Source organism: Diprion similis, chromosome 12, assembly GCF_021155765.1.
Source record: "Diprion similis isolate iyDipSimi1 chromosome 12, iyDipSimi1.1, whole genome shotgun sequence".
NCBI classification, from domain to species: Eukaryota; Metazoa; Arthropoda; class Insecta; order Hymenoptera; family Diprionidae; genus Diprion; species Diprion similis.
The window spans coordinates 11,026,965-11,049,464 of record NC_060116.1 but is presented as its reverse complement, the minus strand read 5'-3'; the positions used below and the strand labels follow the sequence as shown (position 1 = coordinate 11,049,464).

The following is a 22,500-nucleotide window of genomic DNA, read 5'->3' as shown; positions in this document are numbered from 1 at the left end:
ACTCAACTCCTCACCCCTTCTCCCCTCTGACAACCGGTTAAACGTATCACTGATTTTTTTTCATCGTGCTAATTCCGAGAGCATGGAATAATACTGCAAGTGGTGAATAGTAATATTTTAAAAAATCTCGTGACGTCAATGAATACTCATTTTGCCGTAGTCAACGCATTTCCTTGTAGTTTAGAATTGATTTATTGCCACATGCATGTGAATATTTACATTTATAATTGCCACTCAGAGTTTGAAACACATTAGATAATAGTTATTGCACGAAAATGGTATTGTCAAAAAACTAAAAGTTTTCTTACAGAATTAGTGAAAACAATACATGTAATAAAAAATCTTTCTGTTTATTCCAAGTACGCATCAATCCCAGTGAAATCCAAAGGACAAATACTTCTGTAGTCATCGCAGCTCAGCGCATCTAGTGTTGAAGTATAATTGCCGTCACTCGAGTATCTGGAATAATTTCGTAGTATCATGCTTCGCAAGTGGGGCTTGATTAGTCGTAATGCTTACTAACCTCAGAAAGAGTCTGACAATCTTCGCCATGACTCCGCTTTTCTGACTAACGTAATCCGTTGCTTGGCAAATGTTATTTAAGAGGCAGGATTTCCCGTCAAAACCATGTCTGAAAAGAATTGAAAAAATAGCTGCATTTTTCTCCATCACTTTTGCATTCTACAAATTTACGACCCTTGTCCTGTCTTTTTTTTACCCTTCCTTGTAACTTTGCCTTTCTTTCAATTTCAAATACATGCCAGTTAACCACGCTTTCACACCGCGAGTTATTTTTAACAAATTTCAATCAACACTCGTGTAACAATCTGTCAATGAGAACTTCACGTTCGGAAACGATTACATTAATCTACCGTCATATAAACTATTTGAATATATTTACTTGTTATTTCGATTAGGAGCAAATATCCTTCAAACCTAAATACCCGTAATCATTTAATTAGTATTGCCAGTATCCTACGTGATATTCGTAGTCATCGCAATGGAAGAGTAAACGTGAAAAGGAGTTTCAAGTATGTTTTACGTCGACGGATTGGTTCCGGCAAAGTTTTCACTATATTATTAACGACGAGAATTCTCGATCACGAACAGCGCAGCCCAGCACTGAAGCTTTTCTTTTCAATCGTAGAGTTTTGTTATTCCATGGCTGGTCCGACTTTTCTCCTGTGCAGAAACAGCGCGTTGCTTGGATATTATATACTAACGGCGAAGCGAAGAACAATGGAGAAAACAAACAAACAATTCTCTCTTTAGTCCGACTCACCAGCCAGCCGAGCCCCCTTGGCACTAAAAATATTGAAAAGAGAAACAACGCGACTGGTGAAAACTTTTTCCATGATTCGGCGAAATCCTCTCGTTCCTGGATATTCAAATATCATTCGTCCGCCGGGGTAATAAAAGAGAGAACGAATGTATGAAGAGGAAAAAATCCGGCCAAACGATCCCCTTGTTTCGCGGTGACGAGGATGCCCCACTGACATGTGAAAAAGCCAAAACTCGGTCTCGCTTCATGCCCGATATTTTCAACAACTGATCGAATTACCTGTTGAACAGAAATTCCAAATCATCGTGCAGCGCTCTGATCGATCTTCTCTTCGGAATTCCATCGCCAGCCGGGACGGGCCATGTCACTTTGAACCCAGCCACGTGTGCGAAGATTGTCGTAGACTTCAGTACTATATCCTTAAAGTTCATCCTGAGCTAAGACGTCGGCGAAAGAAAAAAAAAAAAAACTTGCAAAGCTTGTCCCGTTTTCCATCAATCGATCGATATTTTTTGGCACGCCTTAACCGTTCCTCGAATTAAGGGGGTGCTTTAATCGGTTTCGACGTCGAAGTATACATCTCCAAGTATTGAAGTCCTCTAAACGCCATTCGAAACAAAATTCTGAATAAAAATACTTTTACGAATTTATAGAATCCATGCCATTTCTGTATTTCTACATCTAAGGAAAATCCGTTGGAGTGTTTTTGTTCAGAATTTGAGATACGTTGACTTCGATATTTCGAGATGTATAGGCCATTGTCGAAATGGACCAGGACACCCCCTCAAGTTGCTCGATTAGATAAGTTAATACTCACGAAGAATGTCGAACCTCTTCGGATCCCCACCACTCTTTTGGCTCTTAACCTGCCGGTTGCCGTAACAACCACGAGGATCGACAGAAGCAGAACCGTCCAGACTACGAGCTTCATTACTCACCGACTGACTCGCCTATTTCTCCGCTATCCAAAGTATACCATGACGAGTGTGTGCACGTGTACGTGAACTCCCTAGCGCGTGGACGTAGAAGGAGAATTAGTTAAATTAGTTTTGACTTTCTGAGACAGTTTCCGGAGAGCCTGATTTGTCTTGGGGTTATACCGCGGCCTCCGGTGCACCAATTACCGCCTGGCAGCAATAAACGTTGATTCCGTGCAATACACACTGGATGGTTAATTTAATTGGAGCCCCCACTAAGCGGAGCAATTTTGCACAAATCTATCCGACACACCGGCCCGGAATGATTGCAGTTTATTCCGTCCCGTCTCGCGTTTCGACTCTTCTTCTCAATGCAACACTCTGCAGACACTGCGTCGTCTTACTTCTCGTGGTTTGCCGAGTCTGCAACGCTCTATGCATAATATGAAAGAAAGACCAAATAACGCGGAGGAATCTGTCACGTCATCTCCATCCATTAGCGCCTCAAGCTCTGACCATTAAACCCTGCGAGTGTTAAGTCCGACGAAAATAGCCTGATGCATATTATATTTGCGGATGCACTTACCTTCGCTGCATGCATACGTAAGACTCCCTCTGACAACCGTCAACTTCGTTAAGATTGAAAGGTAACGCGTAACTGGTTACAACCGATTCATTTTTGTATTTGAAAACGTTTCGAGATCTTTTATCGGTAACTTCTGAGCAAGTATTCGACTAAGAATGACTTGCAAGTCCTCGACTAAGAAGAAACTCTCACGTGAGTCGACTGAGTGAGATCGCATGCTCAGTTCTTCCTCAACTTATTGTTAGCGAAAGCTAATTCGTTTGGTTTAGCGTGATACTCGGTATCCCGCGTCTAGTGTCAATACGACACGATCCTGATGTCGTAGTAATGGTTGGTATACTTGGCTCGCTGCGTTAGAACCAAGTTTTCGCGTAACCATCGTAAGGTCATCAAGGTTGGCCGCACATGTTTTCAAGGAGTTTTCTTTCCCCGTTAAAGAGTATACCATAGGTCGTTACGGTCACCGCGAAACTTTTCCTCTCTTTCTCCTCGACGACCTAGAAATTTGGCAAAACTTTTCGACTGTGTTGTACCGACGCACTTGGACGCTCGGAGAGAATGACTGGAAATGGCTAGACAGAAGTGGTGGACGTGCCTTACGGAGGTCCTGGGATACTATCAATTACGTGCAATCTGGACCAGTGAGATAATCCAATGCACGATATTCAAAGCTGGGATTTGTTTATGCCAATCACATTGTTCTTAACCTAGTTGACATATTTTGTAGTTGACACGTGGTCCAGTATTCCATAACCGTGCGGACAGCCCGGAAACAATGCCGCACAATCCTCGCCTCGTATTCCGGCCTTTTTCGCATTAACGTAATCTTCGTCGACGGAAGTATTACCACCGTAATCGGGCCTGAAATAACGAAGTAATTATAATAAAGCAAGCCCCTCTCCAGTACCACAACAATATTTGTGCCAGGGTCAGGATACTATCAATAATCCTGTCTACGTACGTCAATAGCAGATGAAGAAGCTCTCCGACCAGACCTTCTTGGCGAAGCGGAGTCTCCGCAGCTTCACAAATGCCTCGCATTATGCACTCCTTGCCGTTGGCACCGCTCCTGCAACGTAAGGACTCCGGTAATACGCGTTGAGAAATAGCTACGATTAAGTCGATATTAGCATGATATTTGTGTTGTAGAATTAAGGACGAAAAGTCATCGAAAATTAGCCATTACTATGTATAGATAACAACCTGTCGAATTGCTGTTCCAACATACTGTAAGCGATTTGTCTCTCGTAACGCGAAGAGCTGCGACGACGGCGGCCAGATGAACTCGATGTCGAGAACAAATTCGTGAAGAAGGTGGCGTTGGTCGGAAGAGGGTATTGGAACTGCATGTTTTGACCGTAGACCAGAGAACGACCGGGCAGGGCGATCGGTATACCTATACCAATGATGAGCTGGAAATAATGCGGAAAATTCAGGTACATATCGTTCTCGAGGGAGCTTTTTTCGTGCCTTTAACGCCTCGATCGCTTTCTCACTGTGAGGAAATGCACGCGATGCGACGCGGGGTGAAAGCGACGATAAAACCTTGGGGTGCCACGGAAGCTTGCATCGCATCGGAACGGGAAGTCAATAAAACAGCTTGAGTGGCTTACTCTTTTCGGATGAGTAACGCGCGTAAAATCATTTTGTCGAATCATATTTCACAGGCAAAAATACTCGGCGATAGAGCGACGAGCGGACGGATAGAAAAAGGAGGAAAAATTACAGCCGAGGTTTTTCTGGGCTCAATGCTTCCCAGCTTGGTGGGTGTAACATTCGAAACCCGTGGCATCAAAACCGCGCAGAATTTCTTTTTCTATGTGTTTCAACTTTTTGAATAGACAGGTATCGTGTGTTTTTTGTTGGCCTGCAGCAATATTACTTCGCCGTAAAAGTTTACTCTTTTTTACAAGTTATTCACCTCCGTGTCGGTTTTCCTCCAAGACTACCCTCGTTTCCGGTCTACCGATGGATATAGTTTTCATGGAGAAAATATTATAGAAGTCGCGAGGAAACGGTTTTCCTTGGTCTCTCGAATGCGTAACTTTTTTCCAATGTCATTCACCCCTGCGGACAACTTTTCGCTCTCATATGTTTCCCGAAGCCACATGCACCAGGTCTCTTACGTACGACCATAAAACTCGTAAAAATTTCACAATCTATACATCCGCCGCTATTCAAGTTTAATTCAACGTTGTAACCGGCTTGCTGAGGGTATCGCGCAAATCAGCTCATTAACTTTCAATGACGAACCATCACGCGGTATCGAGTTCACGTATCAATTATTTACCCAACAACCGTGAGGCGCTAATTTATTGATCACGCGGAGACTTTACACCCACGTGTCGTTGGTGATGACGTGCAAATAGTACTTGGCTCGTTAATTTCTTTGACGTTAAGCCGTGTAACGGATATAGTGCGCACTTATAATTTTTTTATCCTCACACGTCGTCACGCTTAATGATGCAATTTTTCATTTCATTACCTTAAACGTTCCTCCATAAGGCTCGACCAAAATTGGTGAGTAGATTTGTCTCTTGTCTCTTATTTCGCCGCCATCATATTCCGCCAAAGTCGCAACTGACAGTCCGGTCAAAGTCAGCAGAACATCAATGATTTTCATTATTTTTGGATCCTTAAATTGCACGGGTTTCACCAAAAACTTAGGCACAGTTTCTTCAGTAAAGTTCAGAGAAGATTAAAGAAAACACTGCAGGTACTTGTCAAAAATAATACGAAGGCATCACTTCGCTGCCAGTTATCTGTTGTCGGAAACGTGGCTTGCTTTAAACCAGTTTTGTGGACGTCGACCGGAGTCAAGACTCAAACCGGGGAGGGTGTTTGTTCACAATTGCTTGCTCTTGACATTATAACCTATGACGTCACTGCTCGAAGGAACGGGACATGATGTGAAATCAGGACAAGCGTACCGAGTAATAATCGATTATTATAAAACCTGTATGAAATGTACGAAACGTGGCAACTCGCATTGAATGCTTGCAAGCATGGGGGATTGCTCTATTTATCACTCCGATTCGGGTATTGCATTCATTCATTGGCGAATAAAATATACCCGGCACCCTTGCTTGGCTCGAATTTCCGGTTAGAAAAAAGGCTCCCGCGGCTTTAACGATATCGTGACCTTTGGTGACCTCCGCGAATGTAGATGCTGGATCTCTTCTTTGATATAATCTCCCCTCGCGCCCATCTGCCGTAAGCCAAGGGAAACTTGTTGGCCAATTTATTTCCCCGTCTTTATTCCTCGGCATTATAAGATACGGTGCTCGTTGCCTTGTGCATGGGATAAGCGGTAGTAAATTGATGGAAAAAAGGAAATGTTTCTTTTCGATTGTTTATAGAAATTTAGAATATTTATTTAAAGCGTAGTCGTTCATGTTGATTACAGTTTGTGTGTTAATGTATGCCCGAAGGAATTCGGGAGAGTTAAAAGATTGTGTGAAATTGCTGGAACGGTCAAACCAACGCATTGAGATTTCCTCGCGTCTCTACGTCGTAAACAATTTCAGTCTGATGTAACTAGATTCTTACTCCGGATTCAGTCGTAAAACTTCCGTAAAGGATTCCAACGGCGATTTGATGCAATCAGGATAAGCCAAGATGCAGTCTCCGCCTTTCTTGCCTAGCCTCTCCGCCTCGTGGTACATCTCGTGAACGCTTCGGTGATTGAAATCAAAGGCCTCCGGCAGATCCTCCGACGGTCTGGAATCGCCAAGTTTTTACTGCTGACTGACGTTATTACACCGGTGGGAAAAGGACAAGGAGTCGAAAGATTTAAAATTTAGTTGAAATTCCCGGTAGAATATTGCCGCCGTTACGATAGTTGTAAAAATTTAATTTTTCACTATAGAAACAATTATCTCGGACGTTGAAACGGTAATACATTCGCACCGAAGGGGGTAGACATCTATTAGTGACTTTTAGCCACGTTTCCATCGTGTTCATTGAGGATTGTCACGTTCATTAGCCTTTGCCGAACGGCTGGGCTCGACGAAACTAATTAACTTACGTTAGAAGCAAGTGGATGACTTCTTCGACGAAGTCTTGCCCGTCTCTTTCGAGCGGACTCTCGGCCAGTTCGCAGATACTTCTCAGGAGACATGCTCGTCCGTCGCTCCAGCCATTCCTGTAAATTAATCAATTTCCATTCCTTCGTCGTGCAGTAATTAAGTCTCCCTTCATTTCGCCACTCTGAAGCTACTCGAGTGTGAGCATATTATTATATTCTACGTGCAACCTCGATGAAATTTTATCGCAAATTATGGACTCGCATGCTTGTACAAAACTGAGAACCTATTCCAACTTAGCTTATAAGTTTATGCAATTTTAACCGTTAAATTATTTATGTTCATACGCTCGGTGAAACTATCCAGTTCTCGAATAACTTCATGCGATGGCGGTGGATGCCTATACGTATATGCATACGTGCATACATAGAAACTGCACGAAGTTTAGATTGTTTCGGTGCATTATTTCGTAGGCCATGTGCTGAGTATTTCGGGTGCGTGGGTACAGTACATTACCAATTGCAGTCTTAGAACTGAATATGATGTTTTTTTCCTGAATGTAAAGTTTAACCGCTCGCTAGCTGAATGTATTGGTAACCCTCAATTTCTTACTCGTCAAGCAAGTTCTCGATGCTCGCGTAAGTGTCCTCCAACGTCAAGTCTCTGGTAGATCTTGCAGGAAGTATAGTCGGTTCAAATTGCGTCAAATTATAAGGCAATGTGAACTGAAGTTGAAAGCCAACTGAGTAGACCATCGCCCTATTCCGCAGGTTCAGTTCCACAGGAGTCGAGAGCCCGAACGTGATCTGAGAAATGAATTGTAATGCAGGGGTGTTGAAAAATTCAGAGGAGCGGTGTTTCATCGTGATACTCGTATTTACGGGGTATTTCCTTTTCAATAATGAATTGGGACATTCCAAACTACGTTAAAGGGAAAAGTTAACGGGCAATTTAAAAAACGCCACCCTTAGGATTTCATCCCTTTCTTGGGATATCGTGCAGCAGGAAATCAAAGGACACGAGTAGTCGAGTTGGCAAAGTAAAAGTGGCCGGCGAGGAAGGAATGAGATATGTCTGAGAAATACAAACCTGAAACACTGTGCCTTGGGGATACAATAAAACTGACAAGCCCCTGACCAGGGAAAGAGTGGAGAAAATTAGTAAAAGATCCACGCGAAACATCGTTACGAAGTAGCGCCGTCGTTTGAGCCATAACCAACAGCACTTCGGGCGATTCTTGTATTTACCCAAGTAATTGAAGCTCGACGCTCGTTGGCTGAGGCTTGCCCGACGCCCCTGACGATTCCCGACGCTGTCATCGCCACATCGTTATTTTACGAAGGCGCTAAAAGTACACATTCGTTTAATACGTCACGTGGATAGCTCTTGCGCAGGTGGGCGCAGCTGTACCGAAGGTTTCTTCCATTCAAAATGCAACGCACGCCGTAGCGAAACGTTAATTGCACTCCCCGTTTAAACCTGCAGCAGTTTCACATCCGAGGAGAGAAATGATTTCGCTACACGGCTCGTTGCACGTGCGTTAATTATATCTACGGCTGGCCGACACCTCGGCAAGTGTTGAAACGAGGGTAAAAGAAACTTTTTAAAAGTTTCAACTTTATTATAATTTATGATACGAATGACTTTTCAGAAAGGTTGAAAAAAAAACTCCGATCCACCGCGTAATGATTCAAACGAAACTTCAAATTTATACTCGCATAATTCTCGTATTTGAAATTCATTTGTATAAGTATTAAACGTATCTTGAAAGAAATAAGCGTCACGTTCTCTTTCGCAAAGAACCTCCATCTTTTACCGTTGAGAACCGTGAATTATTAGGCGAACGTGCATAGTAGGCGTATAGGTATACGGAAAACGAGAAATGTAACGCTTTTCCCAGAAGATGTTTCTCAAACAGATCGTTACACCCGACTACTCGCCGGTCAGATATACATATTGACATTGCACCGAGCCCGGTGGCTGTGTGCACATCCAGTTTCTCACGTGTTTTACCTTCGATTTTTCTCTTCCATTCTTCTGCTCAGTTTCTCCTTTCCCCCGTTTATGAAAGATGCACTTTATTCCGCTCGAAATGGTGATGAGTCGATTCGTATAAGGAGAATAAATATGTGAATCTATATTAAAGACGCGTATGGAAGTTGGAAAACATTTGGCTGCGTGGATCGATTAGGGCTGACTGAGATATTTACTAGCGAATTCACTTCCTCGCACGAAAGTCACTGCAACGTTCAAGTTTGCAATATTAAGCCAGAAGTCGGTAAAGAATTCTGGCTGAATGGCAAATGGCCGCAGAAATGTCTTCTCAGGAACGGTCAAAGTTCCGAACATTCTGCGGCTTATGAGATCATTCGGATCACCCCACCGTAACCTGGTCATAACCATTCATTTGTCTCTTCGATGCTTACACAGCGCACATAAATCGCAGGACGGGAACTTAGGGGTTCTATAATTGAAGGTACGGATGCCACCTGTGACTTAAATATTCGATTATAATAATCAGCGACTATACAGTATATATATAATAAAAACATTCTTTATTTAATCGTCTTCAACTTACTTCGAGTTATTTTCTTTTCATCTTTTCACTTATTCCGTACTCACAGTCGATCTAGGCAATTGCAAAAAAACTATTTTGAAAATCATCACGCATCACGCGTCACGCTCGTCACTCGCGTCCAGCATATGGGTGCGATTTTTGAAATACTTTTTCGATCTAGTGTTGATTCAACTATGTTTATTGGATCCTGAGGTATGCCTGCTTCGTTCCGAATCTTGGTAATTCCCGACTAGAAGGTCATCCGCTTGAAACTTCCCCCGTGAAAGAGTAAGAAACGTTCGTGGGACGAAGAAGATCGGACCATAATCAGTGATCGATTGTTGTAAATACGTCAAGAATGCTTTCCTTGCACTCGGGATAAAGCTCGGCACAGTGATCTCCGTCCTTATGACCTTGGCGTTCTGCAGCGTGATAATCTCGATCATCGTACTCGTCCAGATCCTCCTTCGTGCTCGAAGGTCTGCGTAAAAAATCAATTGACAGATTAAATTTAAGGACCGGTGAGTATTTTTCCGGCGACGAATGCGAAGCTTTGGGAAATAATGAAAAGAAGAGTAAAGTTCCTAGGAAAATAAATAACGATGAATAGTTTGGAAAGATTCTTGACCCGGCGTATAACACACTCTAAGAGGCAGCCCGTGAAAGCACAGGCGGCGCCGTTTCGTCGACGATGCGAGTCAAACTAAATAACGATTTGCACATTTTAGCGGGGCACAAAAAGGTCTGCGTGGAAAGAAAATAAGAGACGGTCTCCTCCAGCTCTTCATGGTCTAGCGGGCTTTCCGCGGCTCGAATCCCTTTCCACCGATCATCTGGCTCGATGGAAACATCACGAGGACGCTAAACTTTCTGCGTGAAAAAATCTTCGCGGACTTGAGACTCGGCACGAGGTTTACCTTATTTATATTCTCGCGAAAAAGGGCAAGAAAAGTGCCTTCGAACGCCCTCCTCTTAACTCGTACGTTCTCTCATACCTACGACGGCATAATTCTTACGTGAGGAAGGCGTGGACGAGCTGGCCGAAGAGTCCATGGTTCGCGTTGAAAGGGACATTGGCTGCCTCGCAGATCGACCTCAGGATACACCCTTTTCCACCGTATCCAAAAACTTCGGACGCCGTTTCCAAGAGCTTGTATATGCTCCACCGGCTCTTGGTCGACCTCGCGTAGTAGACCCCGGGCTCCGTGTAGTAGGTGGAATTGTCCGGAAGCGAGTAGAGCATCTTCGTGAAGGCACCGACGATCACGTTCTCCTGCTGTAGCTGCAGCGGAGTACCGAGACCAAAAATGAGCTGTGAAAACGAAATGGATTGGGTAAGGTACAGGTGTAACCTGATCCTTGGCAGTGAGGATTTAGGACGAAGATTCTTCTTGTCTCTCGCTTCTACCTCACCCGCACCGATTGATAACAATAAGTGGAAGGATGTCATCGCGATCACAGGATAACCTCACGTCCAATCCTTGACCAGACCCAAGAGTGTGAACCACTGCAGGGCAGCGTGCTTTGCGAAATATCAGACTTCGTCCATTACTCACCAGCATGTCAGAGCTGCTTGGATAAACTAGAGTTCTCCTCTCTCGGGACAATAAATCGTCGTTTGAGTCCGCCGTGTCGTTGTAGGATGAATTTTCGATGCCTTCGTTATACTTCGCGAATACGACGTTGAAAATTGTCGCGAGCAAAGCGACCGGGAACCGCATGGTCTCAGTTTACGTTTTTGCCGTATTACAAAGCGTCAGAGAGTTGTTCACTCGCGACGGGAGTCTCGGTTGAGACAGTTACGAAGTAAAGAAGACAACGGGTGTGAGAGATTTTTTTTCCACCGTTAACTAAGCCGCGCCCGCGTGGAAGGACCGCCGGAATAAGGCTCGCCATTAGCACCTCCGCGAGGTGTGAAATGCTCGCAAAACACCTTTCTGGTTCGGATAAATTCGATCTAACGGTCCTCGGGTGGCGCAGTTACTCGAGACCCCGAAGTTCGAGTCAGCTGCGAACTATGGCGCAATAAAAAATCGTTATGTTCTTTTCAGTTTCGATATCGTGTCACTCCAGAGACGCTGGAGAGTGACTGGACGGCCAATAAAACGTCAGCCGCAAACCGCATCACGGGAAGAGAAGACGGAGAGTCTTAATCTCTTCCATTTAGATAACGTCGTATCGTAGTAAACAATAGATTGCTCTCTGATGTAACGGCCTGAAATTTGTTGCTCCCGGAAGATGCAGCATCTTTTACTATCCCGATTCTTCCACTTCATCCTCCGACGCTTTCTGTCTCTTTCTCTCTCTCTCTCTCTCTCTCTTTCGATTACGGGCAAAAGTCAGACTCTCGAGGATCACTACAATTCATTTGTCACGACCCCTAAATCGCTGCGTTGAAGCCTATAAGGAGAGTAGACGTGTCACCTTTGGCCCGGACGATCGGTCCTCGAAACAAGGACGATGTCCGTGGCATGACTTGGTCGCGAATGCTGAAAATTGGCGTGCAAAGGAATTTACAGAAATTTATTAGGTGGGTGGCAATGACGATAAACTCCTCTTCCCATTATCGCTTCGGCATCGAAAGTGGAACGATCGATTTTATTAACCTATCAAGATAATATCTTCTTCGTAGATCCTTGATATAACTTTTATCAGGAGCTTGCCTTTATATAGCTGTCTTATTAAAAGCGTAAAAGAATAAACGAGCGACATTAACTTCACAGCACACTTTTACTCCCTGTCTCATTCCCTCTTTCTCTCTCTCTTTCTCTCTGTAAATGATCTGCCAAATGGTGATCCCGCTTTTATTTCTCACCCATAAGTTACAGTCGTTTCGTCTTTATTTATGCGATGAAAATATTCTAAGCGTGATCGAATCGAGATTGAGTAGAAAATGTTCCTGTCAGACGATCAGACACAAAATACCGATCTTCGAATCCACGCGGCTCGACCTTAAATATTAGTTGAAGAAATTAATTATGGTAAGTCTTCTCTACATCGCGGGTCGTGACCTTACGGAATTAATCTTCCGACTCGGTGAAATATTCTAGAGGACTAGTCTTGCATTCCGGAAAAAATGCCCGGCATTTTTCCAAAGATCTTCGGCCAAGTGACTCAGCCGCAAGATACTCTTGATCGGTGCTCTCCAAGAATTCTTCTGCAGTCAAGGATGGTCTGGAATAAGATAGTTACGGTCGTTAAGCAGCAACTAAAAGGCGTCAAATTGAATGCCGGGATATCTCGACCTTTCACAAGGAATGAGCAGAGAGGCAAAGAACGATATCAAACGAGTGAGCTGGACAGATCGTAATCGCGATTGGCAGAATTATTTCAAAGCCAAGTTTATTAACGAGTAGCTCGCAAATGCGACAAGGCTTATTACCGGAAGAGCAAAACGGCACTGACTCAATTACCGTTTAGCGATATTTTGGGTCAACTTTGTGTGCCTTAGGGGTGGAAATTGATCCGCCAATATTTAGCGGGCCTATTACGCATTACACCGTATATAATGCCGTTAACTTTAAAACTGTGTTATCTGGCACACTTGACTTACGTAAGAAAGAGATGGAGAAGTTCACCGAAAAGTCCATGATTTTCGTTGAACGACTCTCCTTCGGCTGCCTCGCAAATCGCCCTTAACAAACAGGACTTTCCACTCCCAAAAATATTGAAAGCCGACTCCAACATCCTGTAAGTTTCCCAACGTGTCGTACTTCCTGCAAAACGATTCTCTAGAGCAAACTGACAGTCGACTGCAAGCCGATTCCAAATTATTATTGAACAGCTTGTGATATTTATTACCTTTTCGGTCAGCCTTAGCATCGGGTTCGAGCAAATCCTCCCCGTAAATCGATCTCTCATAGCGCACGTAGGGGTTCAAGTACGACGTGGCGTTGTAAGGCAGGTTGTAATTGTTCTTCACAACGTATCCGACGATCAGGCCACCCTCCATGGGAAGTCCAAGCCCGAGAATTAGCTGAAAGATTTATGAGTATTTACCCTGACTAACGTGACTATGAATATCCGGCTGAAATCTTCTGTCGACTGCTACTGCTTAACCCTTTGAGTCACACATTATCGTGGCGAGTCAATTTTTATAAAAAAATATTATTGTATGGTTTTTGGGTCGCTGATTACGAATCTGAAAGCTTAGCTTAAAAATTTAAAATTGTGGATCCAATACGGTGGAAGAAAATTTCAAATTTGATCAAATATGGTCAAAAAACTCTATGCACGGGTTTTCGGGGTCGCTGATGGGATTCGCCATATTGAATTTTCAAAACCTGATTTCATATTCGTAATCAACGACCTCGAAAACCCCTGGAAAAAGTTTTTTCTCTGGATTGAATCGAATTTGAAACTTTTGTGCGCCATATTAGTTCCGTCATCTTGAATTTTTAAAATCCGACTTCAGGTTCGTAATCAGCTACCCCAAAAACTTATAATTCATGTAAGCTATGCGCATTTACAGAGTGTCAACTTTCTCGAAAACGGATTATTCCTTCAATTTTTACAATTTTTTTCAATCCATTTGCTTCCAACAATATTAATTCACATTACAGTATACTATCAGAAGTAGCAAAAAACCGCAAAAAAATATGTCAAAAAGTTCTCCAAAATATACAAAAAATGGATATAAAATAGGTGTTAAGAATACTTACCACTGCGACTCAAAGGGTTAAGGGTGGCTACAGGGTGAGATACTCGAGAAAAGCTGGGTTGAAACTTTCTTGCGAAATCTCCGCGGTCTTATACAGCTTTTTTATTACTCGTAAAATGGAAACAAGAGAATTACCTGCACTTTTGTCGGGGCGTTACCAACCCCTGGCTTCGGGTAAACTAAATACCGTTTTTCCCTAGCTTCGACGGTCTCGGATGATCCTATTGCACGGAAAATCTGCCGTGAACTGGTCAGCAGTAAAAAATACGTAAACAGGTAACTCCGCATCGTCTGGCCATTGACTGGTAATTGTTTCTCCGCAACAGAGCCGCAGCAACTAGTCTACGGAAGTTCGACGTACTCTTCGTAACTGAATTAGTGCATTTTAATCATCGCTAACCCGAGCAGCGAAATCCCAACACTCTGCTCGGCTGCAAGTGTGAGTTAATTTTATTCCAATCTCCGACATGATTAATTGAAATTTTTTTCTCTGTTTATTTGCTGTCTTCAAGTATAACGAAATCGAGAAAATCTGATAAATATTAACAACAGAATTGCGTTTACCGTAAAAGTACGCCGATTTTCTGACCTCTATACATATACATTTACGCAACTTGCAGCCCGTAGCGTCGATGCAAAAAAGAAGGCGGGGGTCGCATCATCCCTCCGGGTGTATTCCACGGTTAAGCGAATGGCACGAGCGGCCGAATCCAACGGGAGAAAGTAAATTATTTAGAGAATAATTCATGACAGTCGGAGTGGAAAACATCAGGGGCCACCACTGTGGGAACAACGGAAATAAGAAGAATAAACAAGAGGGCGCATTAGCTTTTTGGTCTCAGAAGAAGAGGTGGAACTGCGGCCGCGGGTACCTACGGAGGCAAGTATTATAAGTTTGTATGGAATGACGAAGCCTACTTCAATAATTTTACTCGGAAATTCTGCAAGTTTGAAGTTGGGAGACTAAGGGAAGCTTTTTCAAAGCTTAGGAAAGCACGCAGCCTTTATACAGGGACACGGTATACCTCGACCAAATTTATTACTGGGACTAACAAGTGGTGTAATATGGATTCGAATATGTATCGGAAAATCAAGGTGGATTGAATTCGATGGGATTTTGTAGGCTCGTAAAGAAATCGATAACTCTGGGCTCAAACGACTAGTTTCTTATTCTTTTCTTTTTATTCTGCTCATAAATATGAGTCACAGGTATGAATACATTGAATTGATTGAACGTTAATGAGTAATGAAAGAAAAAGAATATCAGCGATCTATTCTTATTTTTTCAAAGAGACAATCATGCTTTCCAAGCAAAACTCTTCGATATTGGCACGCTCGCTATCACAGATGAACAATTGAGAATGAAAAAATGGGCTTCACGATGGCGAATGAAATTTATAAAGTGCTTTGAAACCCTCCGCGAACATCAATTCACTGCGAACGCCCCATTTCGGTGAAATAATCAAGCGGACTGCTTTCGCACTCGGGGAAGAGTGACCGGCAATTTCCGCCGGAAGTGCTGCCCAGTATCTCGGCGGCGTGGTATTCCTGGTCCGTGTTGGTCTCGTGCTCCTCATTTGTTGTCGACGGAGTGAGCAGCACGTGCAAAAGTTCGCCCAGAAGGCCATGGTCTTCCTTGAAGGGCGTCTCGGCGGCCTCGCAAACGGCACGGAGAAGACAGGCTCTGCCTTCGCCGAAAGTCTCCATCGCCGTTTCGAGCATTTGGTAAATGCTCCATCTTGAAGTGATGCCTGATCGAGAAAAGTACTTGACATTATCCGGTGAATTGTACGAAATTATAGTAAAAGTAATGAAGTTGGACGAATTCGAACTTGGCGTTTGGGTGTCATAAAGTGGTTAACCACTTCACCTGAGGCTAATTAGCCGGCGCAATGTGATTAAAGAGGATCACTGTCTAGGCGAAAGAAGACTGGCCCGAAAAAATGATAAACGACCTGAGTCCAGGAGCCTGTCTGCAGGAAAACCTGGTGATCGTCCGCGATCTCGCGGGTCAATAATTTCCAGACCGCCGCTCCAACGCGTCAGTTCCATCCTCCGTAAATACGAAAACAAACTTTCCCGGAAAATTCAATTTACCAATCTTTTTTCCCTCAAATTTATGCCGACCAATTCCCTAGAGCTTTCATTTTCCGTCTTCTCTTGCAATTCTGGACCACAGAATTCCGCTCGAATCAATTCCTTGGTTCGAGGTCGTTTTTCCACGGCCGTTTTTCACTCTACCTTAATTTCTTTTTTTTTTTCTTCTTCTTATTCTTATTCTTATTCTTATTATTATTCGTTCTGTCGGTAAAGCAATATTTTTCAACTCCGAGCTTTCGAATCATAATACACCGGATGAAACTCACCACCGAAGTCGTCATACCCACCTTTGGTATCCTGCACGTCAGTCGCGCTGTTATTATCCGGTATCGCGATCTCATCAGCTGACCTTTCGTACCGGATGTAGGGGTCCGTGAAGACGGATGCGTTGTACGGTAGGTCGTAGTTACACTTGAGAACATAGCCAAGGGTCATGGAGACCTCACCCTCCATCGGAAGACCCAACCCGAACAGCACCTTGATCAAACAAAATGACTTCGTTAAAATCCTGTAACAAATTGTGCGATAATCCCTACAAATAATTTGGATAAAATCACTTCAAATGACAGGAACTAATTCATTTTCACTTCGCTGTCGAGCATCGGAGAATAGAAATCCCCGAGACGTTCTTCGATGGACTTTTGAATCAATGCAGATTAAGATGAGTCATCGTGAGAGTATAGATCTGCTACCACAATACAAATGCAATATAAAAAATTGGCGAAAAACAAGTAAACAATTTGTTTGATCGGAGTACTAGAGCCTGAATGACGTTGCAAAAAAAGTCACTGTTGCAGGAGACGATGCTAACGTGAAAGTTCAACAATCTTCTGTATTTACCATTGCAAATGTAAGCTGCAAATGGGGGTTAAATTGACAAGGTGAATTATTAGCGAGTGGAAGGATCGGTGCAACTCGTACCTGCACTTTAGTCTCGCTGTCCAGCGGATCAGGGAAGACGAGGTATCTCTTTCTGCGAAGAAGGTCTCGGACGGAAAATTTGTCGGTAGCACGGCAGCAAATATTAGTGATGAAAATCACGATCACTAAGATATTTATGTAATAATTCTTCATCGCTGATATATTTCGGAAGGCGATGTATTTTATATGTATATAGATAATTTTTATTTATTTTTTTTATCGTAAACCGATTCGATTGACACTCTGCAGCTGGTAAGCTACTCGCACGGCTCACTGAAATGCCCCGAGAATTGGTTTCACGGAGGGCAATTATCGAGATATTTTGTGTGCACTCCTCTTAACACCGGCGGATTCCACCGCCGGTTGAAATACACGTGTTAAAACGCTCGCGTCGCGACGCGGTACCAACAGCGGAACGCTCCCAGAAACTCGAACGTTATATCGTCCGTTAGACTAGTTCCAGTTTTTGGTTTCAACGGGCTGGAGGCGTCGGTCAGCGTCGTCTTCGCGAAATTTTAACAATGCCTTCCCAACGCCAAATCACGTAAGTGTCTCATTTCTCACTTCAAATTTGATATTTTTTGGATCTCAGGTATCTGCTTTCAAATGGTTCACTCGGGATTTAACAAGCTTTTTCTATATCTTGTGCAATTCTCATTTCGATTTATCTATAACGCCATTCGCGTAGACTTGTCTCTGTTTTTGGTGCTGTGATTTTTTAAGAGAAGAACTTTGAATTTTAGCTTTTGATAACAAAGAGTACTGAAATGGTCTGATATTCGATCCAACCTTCTTCCAGAGTGGAGCTTCAACTTTAAAATATTACATCTTTCGAGCCAAATTAACTAGATTCTCTGTTTAACATTGTTTTTTTTTTTGCAATAATCAATGGTTTGACGAGAAATGTTTTAAATATTTACTCCTTCGAAAGGCGAGATGCAGAAGTGTGTGTTTCTCCTGAACAGCGTAGGGCTTAAGCACACCGTCGACCACTCGTGAGCTCGTGATACGAATACCAAATTTTCGTTCAAAAATTAAATCAGGCACCCACAGACGAATCACGTCTGTCTACTCCGTAGTCACGGATTACGTGTAAAAAATTATCACTCACTTCGTGACCAAATTACAAGTTCTCAAGCAGATTTTTACGGGGCTACATAAAACCTGGAAAGTCATTTATATTATTACATCTCGTTTTCTACGCTTCAGGGTGCTGATCATCATCGCCGCTGCAATATCTTCAACGAAATGCTGGTCCAAACAGGACTCGGAACTGGCAAAAACACTCCATAGACCAATCAGGGAATTGACTTATCCAAGCTCCAGCACTATGGGTGTAAGTTGAATATAGCGCAGTAATTTTCGAATATTTATTCTTACTTTGCTAACGATCATCGAGTGATTCACGGTGTCTTGAATCTTGAGACAGATTTTCTTCGCCATTGCCGTCCCGATATCCGACCCCGAGCACTCCGTATCGTTGTCTTACTTCTTTGAAGCCAACTACGATCTCCCGTCAAACTTCTCGTATTACGACCCGCTGTTATTTGGCCGAAGGACGCGACGGAGCATCGACAGGGAAACAGTCTACCGAGCATTGGAAAGCAAATTCGAAAGGTTTGTTCTGCACAGCTTACGTGAAATGCATAATTTAAACCGCGGTATAACGGGTTTGCTGATGGAAATGGGGAGATTCTATCCCGGTAAGAGATTTGGGAAAACAATGAGAACTTGAACGAGTATCGAAACGTTTTGTCAGGATGTTTGTACCGGCAGCTGTGACGTTACAGTCAACTTCAAACTTGTACTTCGGGAGAGACATAGTTCAGTTTACTTTTCTGTTTGCATTTTCCACTTGCGAGTCACTTCCGCGAGTGCTCTTGAGAATCCGAGTATACATATTGTGTATCGTTTGCTCATGCCTTGCAAGGACTGCTTCATATTCAACAAAGTAAGGTCAGACTGAGACCTGACTTAAGCGTAAAGAAATAAAATAAATTACTTCATAAATTACAAAGCCTAATTAGATTTGTTTGACGTTGGTAAGCTTCGATATCACTCCAGCGGGAAATTCAATCTCTTTCAAATTCTTGTCTACCTTTTCTGTTCTTCTCGTTTTTTTACCTCCTTTGAAAATTTTATCCCACCTTTGTTTCTTCCCGGAATGAAATTATTATACTCGAAAAATGTGTATATATTTTATGGAAAAAACTATGTCAAGCTCATACTTTCCGGGAAGGTACACGAGCGTAAATAATAAATAAGCTAAGAATTTTCATCAGCAGACTTTCAATAAATTTCAAGTATACACTGAGTTATGTTGATGGTATTATCGGTCTCACTAGCGGAAGGTATAACCGCATTTTCGTTTCTCTAAACATAGATAAGAATTTCGTCAGAGATCATTTCGTTTCCCAAAATCGCTACGAATTATTTTCTACTCGCTTTGTGGGCTTATATGAATGAGTAGAAAAATACGTTCCTTTTCATTACAGCATCACGCCTACTTTCCCCTATAAATTAAGAATTATATTCATTTCTATACTTCAGCGCCGGATTTCCGGGACGCGATTGCCTTCTTCGTTCAATTTGCGAGACGTCGGAATGGCCCATTCGACACAACGGAATATTGGGCGACGTTATGCACGTCATCCTCACGTAAGTCTTCCAGAAGAAAATAAGTATATGTGTAGGTAAACACAGTAAAATCACAGAATAGATAAATTTTATTCCCATACAACGCTTGTGATACGAAAATTCAATGTTCAATGAATAACATAGAGGCTAAAATTTTTCGTAGACGACCCACCAAGCAAGGATCATATTTTTCATTTCAATGATCAAACTACAATTCCAAATCGCAGGCCCTCGTCGTCTCGAAACGAAGATCTTCCCGAGGAATTCGCCATGGCTGAACGAATCGGGATGAACGGGACATGCTCAAAATCCTACCCACTCTGTCCATTGGGGCTGTTCGATTTGGTCGGAAACTTCATCAGTCTATAGCAGAGCTGCTGAACAACCAACGAGACCCGGCGAAGCGAGTTCTCGTCCTAAAAAGGAGGGCGAAACCTGGTGGTCACCCCAATACACGTCGTTATTTTAACTCAGCATCTTCTTCTCTCGCCTCCTGGTCGATTCCTCAACGGTGTGACACTGATGGACAGAGCCCGTGCCCCAAGGATCAGCAAGATTCATTCGTTACGGATCTTGACTCGCTACTGTTTGAACGTGCAACAAATGCGGACACTCTGCCGCTGCATCGTCATTTATAAGAGTTGTAATTAGGGATTATTCGATAATCGTTCATCCGAGGGGCAAGATTAAGAGGGTGAGGAAACATACATCAAAGACAAGGAGGAGAGAAAGAAATGATCGACTTTACGAAGTCACGCCAACGTCTTACTTGATCCTCGATAACTTTTATCCCAAACGTTTTATACCGATCTTATTAAGGCGTAACACCGAGAGATGCTTTTGCCTCGCCTCTATTTTATACTCGCTCGATAAAAAGGGTGCACAAGTTCGCCGGCTATTGTTGAATGAAGTATTGTTGATCCTGATACTTTTTCGATAGATCTTGCCGAACAAGATTTCCCACTTTCGAGAGCATATTACAAGTAGACACAAACATGCTATAGGCACTAATTCATCGACGTGTCTTTCACTTTTTGTAACGTTCTTCAGATATTGTAATAGAGTCACACATTCGACCAGCCAAATAGTTTCACGAGTTTTTTTTTTTTTTTTTTTTTTTGTTAAATGTTTCTTTTTATTGCTTGTGAAAATAGTTAGAGTTTTTAACACTTGATGCAAGTAATACGATTATTAATGAGGATTGTTAGTAAATATGAGAGGAAAACGAATGAAAATAAATTCGTATTCCCGTTAATTAATTTCTGGCAAATCCTTTTCACAAATAAATTCCTTGCAGGTAGTGTACACTAAAATATGACGATGAAATTTAATTTCAAGGTATGTTTTAATCATTTTTATTTGCATCTTATAGCCAATTGATATATATATATATATATATATATATATATATATATATATATATATAAATTCGTAAGTGCCTTCAGCAACTGTAATTTTCTGTTGTGTTAGCAGTTAGTACCGGTAATAGAGTTGTTTTCGACTATTACCATTGCTATTTCGCTTGGCAAGGGTAATTATCAATTTTTTCGAATATTTAGTCAAGTTTTCAATTGAATGTCCACACCGTGCGCAAGGCTACATCAATGGACGCAAGGAACGATGCATAGATCTTTGAAAGATTATATATATCAATTGTCGGGGGATAATATGTACGATTTCTCTTAACACCGAGATGATACTGAATATGTAAATACACGTGTAACGCGAATGCTCATATGGTCCATGCTTATATAAATCCCCACCAATTTCTCATTTGGGATACTGATGTGATACGCCGAGTGATTGTAAGTGCCATTCTGTAACAATCTCGAAGATGGCTTCTTGGAATAGGGTCACGTGAGTTTTCCGTTGTTTGGCTTTTCATTTAGACTTGTATGAACAAGCTTGTCTTTCTTCGCTTAGCTTAATGTATCTCTTATCTCACCTGTCTCAATTTTCTTAGTCAGGTAAGTACACGTGTACGGTATACCCTTCTCCTTACAATTTGACTTGTTAGTAATAACAGCTAAATTCGTTAGTAACGAACGGTGAAAATTTTTCGTCAGAGGTTTAGGGATCACTGACACAATGGTTAATTGAACGAAACGCTACTGATACACTTTATGCGAATATTAATTCCTGCCATTTTCAGAGTCTGCATAATCATCGTCCTGGTCCCAATACCGTTGGACAAAAGTGGAAAAATTGGGAACTCAAGAAAATATACTTTGCAGGTCTATCAGAGCCTTCAGCTTTCCTGACAAAAGTATGATGCGTGTTTTTGTGAAATTTAACTCGAGGAACGTGATGATTAGCTGTACTTAAAACCCTGGACCAAGTTTACTTTTCACTTTCGGTCCCGTTACCTGCTTCCAAAATAGCAAGTAACGCAATTCTGTTTTGATTTGTGTTGGTCTTATACACGAAAGAAAATATAGTTATTCACCAATTACAAGGTCGGATGCATCTAATCATTTCTATATCGGTTATTCGATAAAAATGTCGTATTTTTCTTTGCTGCAACGCCGGGTTCCCGGAACGCGAGTGTCTCCTTCGTTCAATTTGCGAGACATCTGAATGGCCTCTCCGACAGAACGGCTTCTCGGACTACTTGGTGCACATCATCCTGACGTGGGTTTCTCAAAGGAAACAAGATCGTACGACATATTCAGTATCTGAAATGGAAATTGCGCGCGAGTTACTTTTACCCTACCCACGTTCTCCATTTCATTGAAATTCAAAATTCTGTTCGTATCGTCAGTCAATCAATTGGACCGGTAAAAGCTTTAAATAAGTAGGTAGAAAGCCGTTCTTG

The 22,500-nt window shown here is 42.4% G+C and overlaps 5 protein-coding genes across 5 annotated transcripts; 1 reads left to right on the top strand and 4 right to left on the bottom strand.

Moving 5' to 3' along the window:
* Positions 1-340: 340 nt before the first annotated feature.
* On the bottom strand, positions 341-2,206 carry LOC124413380. The gene is made up of 4 exons (XM_046893916.1): positions 2,100-2,206; positions 1,562-1,719; positions 524-631; positions 341-459 (listed from the first exon to the last, which is right to left on the bottom strand). The coding sequence occupies exons 2-4, from the start codon at positions 1,711-1,713 to the stop codon at positions 351-353; spliced, it is 369 nt and encodes a 122-aa protein (XP_046749872.1). The 5' UTR covers positions 1,714-1,719; positions 2,100-2,206; the 3' UTR covers positions 341-350.
* Positions 2,207-3,486: 1,280 nt separating this feature from the next.
* On the bottom strand, positions 3,487-6,054 carry LOC124413649. Its single transcript, XM_046894369.1, has 5 exons — positions 5,859-6,054; positions 5,271-5,461; positions 3,989-4,197; positions 3,747-3,854; positions 3,487-3,646 (listed from the first exon to the last, which is right to left on the bottom strand). The coding sequence occupies exons 1-5, from the start codon at positions 6,052-6,054 to the stop codon at positions 3,493-3,495; spliced, it is 858 nt and encodes a 285-aa protein (XP_046750325.1). The 3' UTR covers positions 3,487-3,492.
* Positions 6,055-6,206: 152 nt separating this feature from the next.
* Positions 6,207-10,968, bottom strand: LOC124413648. The gene is made up of 10 exons (XM_046894368.1): positions 10,924-10,968; positions 10,384-10,679; positions 9,696-9,848; positions 9,033-9,199; positions 8,824-8,945; positions 8,525-8,619; positions 7,900-8,122; positions 7,423-7,616; positions 6,813-6,929; positions 6,207-6,505 (listed from the first exon to the last, which is right to left on the bottom strand). Exons 1-10 carry the CDS (start codon positions 10,927-10,929, stop codon positions 6,331-6,333), a joined length of 1,548 nt encoding a protein of 515 aa, XP_046750324.1. The 5' UTR covers positions 10,930-10,968; the 3' UTR covers positions 6,207-6,330.
* Positions 10,969-12,364: 1,396 nt separating this feature from the next.
* Positions 12,365-14,315, bottom strand: LOC124413374. The gene is made up of 4 exons (XM_046893909.1): positions 14,163-14,315; positions 13,169-13,343; positions 12,921-13,083; positions 12,365-12,541 (listed from the first exon to the last, which is right to left on the bottom strand). Exons 1-4 carry the CDS (start codon positions 14,313-14,315, stop codon positions 12,388-12,390), a joined length of 645 nt encoding a protein of 214 aa, XP_046749865.1. The 3' UTR covers positions 12,365-12,387.
* Positions 14,316-17,554: 3,239 nt separating this feature from the next.
* LOC124413376 lies at positions 17,555-20,302 on the top strand. Its single transcript, XM_046893911.1, has 5 exons — positions 17,555-17,592; positions 18,258-18,384; positions 18,478-18,665; positions 19,599-19,706; positions 19,913-20,302. Exons 1-5 carry the CDS (start codon positions 17,570-17,572, stop codon positions 20,052-20,054), a joined length of 588 nt encoding a protein of 195 aa, XP_046749867.1. The 5' UTR covers positions 17,555-17,569; the 3' UTR covers positions 20,055-20,302.
* The last annotated feature ends 2,198 nt before the right edge of the window (positions 20,303-22,500 follow it).

Bases quoted from the DNA above. Each gene is read 5' to 3' on its own strand.
- LOC124413648 (XM_046894368.1), bottom strand. The intron at 9,849-10,383 runs GTAAGAATTATG...TTTTTTACGCAG, and splicing joins CTCGTCCACGCCTTCCTCAC to ACCTTCGAGCACGAAGGAGG. The intron at 6,930-7,422 runs GTAAGAAATTGA...ATTAATTTACAG, and splicing joins ATCGAGAACTTGCTTGACGA to GAATGGCTGGAGCGACGGAC.
- LOC124413380 (XM_046893916.1), bottom strand. From the start codon at position 1,713: ATGAACTTTAAGGATATAGTACTGAAGTCTACGACAATCTTCGCACAC. The intron at 632-1,561 runs GTAATTCGATCA...AATTCTTTTCAG, and splicing joins TTGGAATTTCTGTTCAACAG to ACATGGTTTTGACGGGAAAT. The intron at 460-523 runs GTTAGTAAGCAT...AAATTATTCCAG, and splicing joins ATTGTCAGACTCTTTCTGAG to ATACTCGAGTGACGGCAATT.
- LOC124413374 (XM_046893909.1), bottom strand. From the start codon at position 14,315: ATGCGGAGTTACCTGTTTACGTATTTTTTACTGCTGACCAGTTCACGG. The intron at 13,344-14,162 runs GTAATTCTCTTG...TAAATCTTTCAG, and splicing joins ACGCCCCGACAAAAGTGCAG to CTAATTCTCGGGCTTGGACT. The intron at 13,084-13,168 runs GTAATAAATATC...ATCGTTTTGCAG, and splicing joins TGCTAAGGCTGACCGAAAAG to GAAGTACGACACGTTGGGAA.
- LOC124413376 (XM_046893911.1), top strand. From the start codon at position 17,570: ATGCCTTCCCAACGCCAAATCAC. The intron at 17,593-18,257 runs GTAAGTGTCTCA...TCTACGCTTCAG, and splicing joins CCTTCCCAACGCCAAATCAC to GGTGCTGATCATCATCGCCG. The intron at 18,385-18,477 runs GTAAGTTGAATA...ATCTTGAGACAG, and splicing joins CAAGCTCCAGCACTATGGGT to ATTTTCTTCGCCATTGCCGT.
- LOC124413649 (XM_046894369.1), bottom strand. From the start codon at position 6,054: ATGCCGAGGAATAAAGACGGGGAAATAAATTGGCCAACAAGTTTCCCT. The intron at 5,462-5,858 runs GTATATTTTATT...ACTTTACTGAAG, and splicing joins GAGCCAAGCAAGGGTGCCGG to AAACTGTGCCTAAGTTTTTG. The intron at 4,198-5,270 runs GTAATGAAATGA...CATTATTTCCAG, and splicing joins CTTATGGAGGAACGTTTAAG to CTCATCATTGGTATAGGTAT.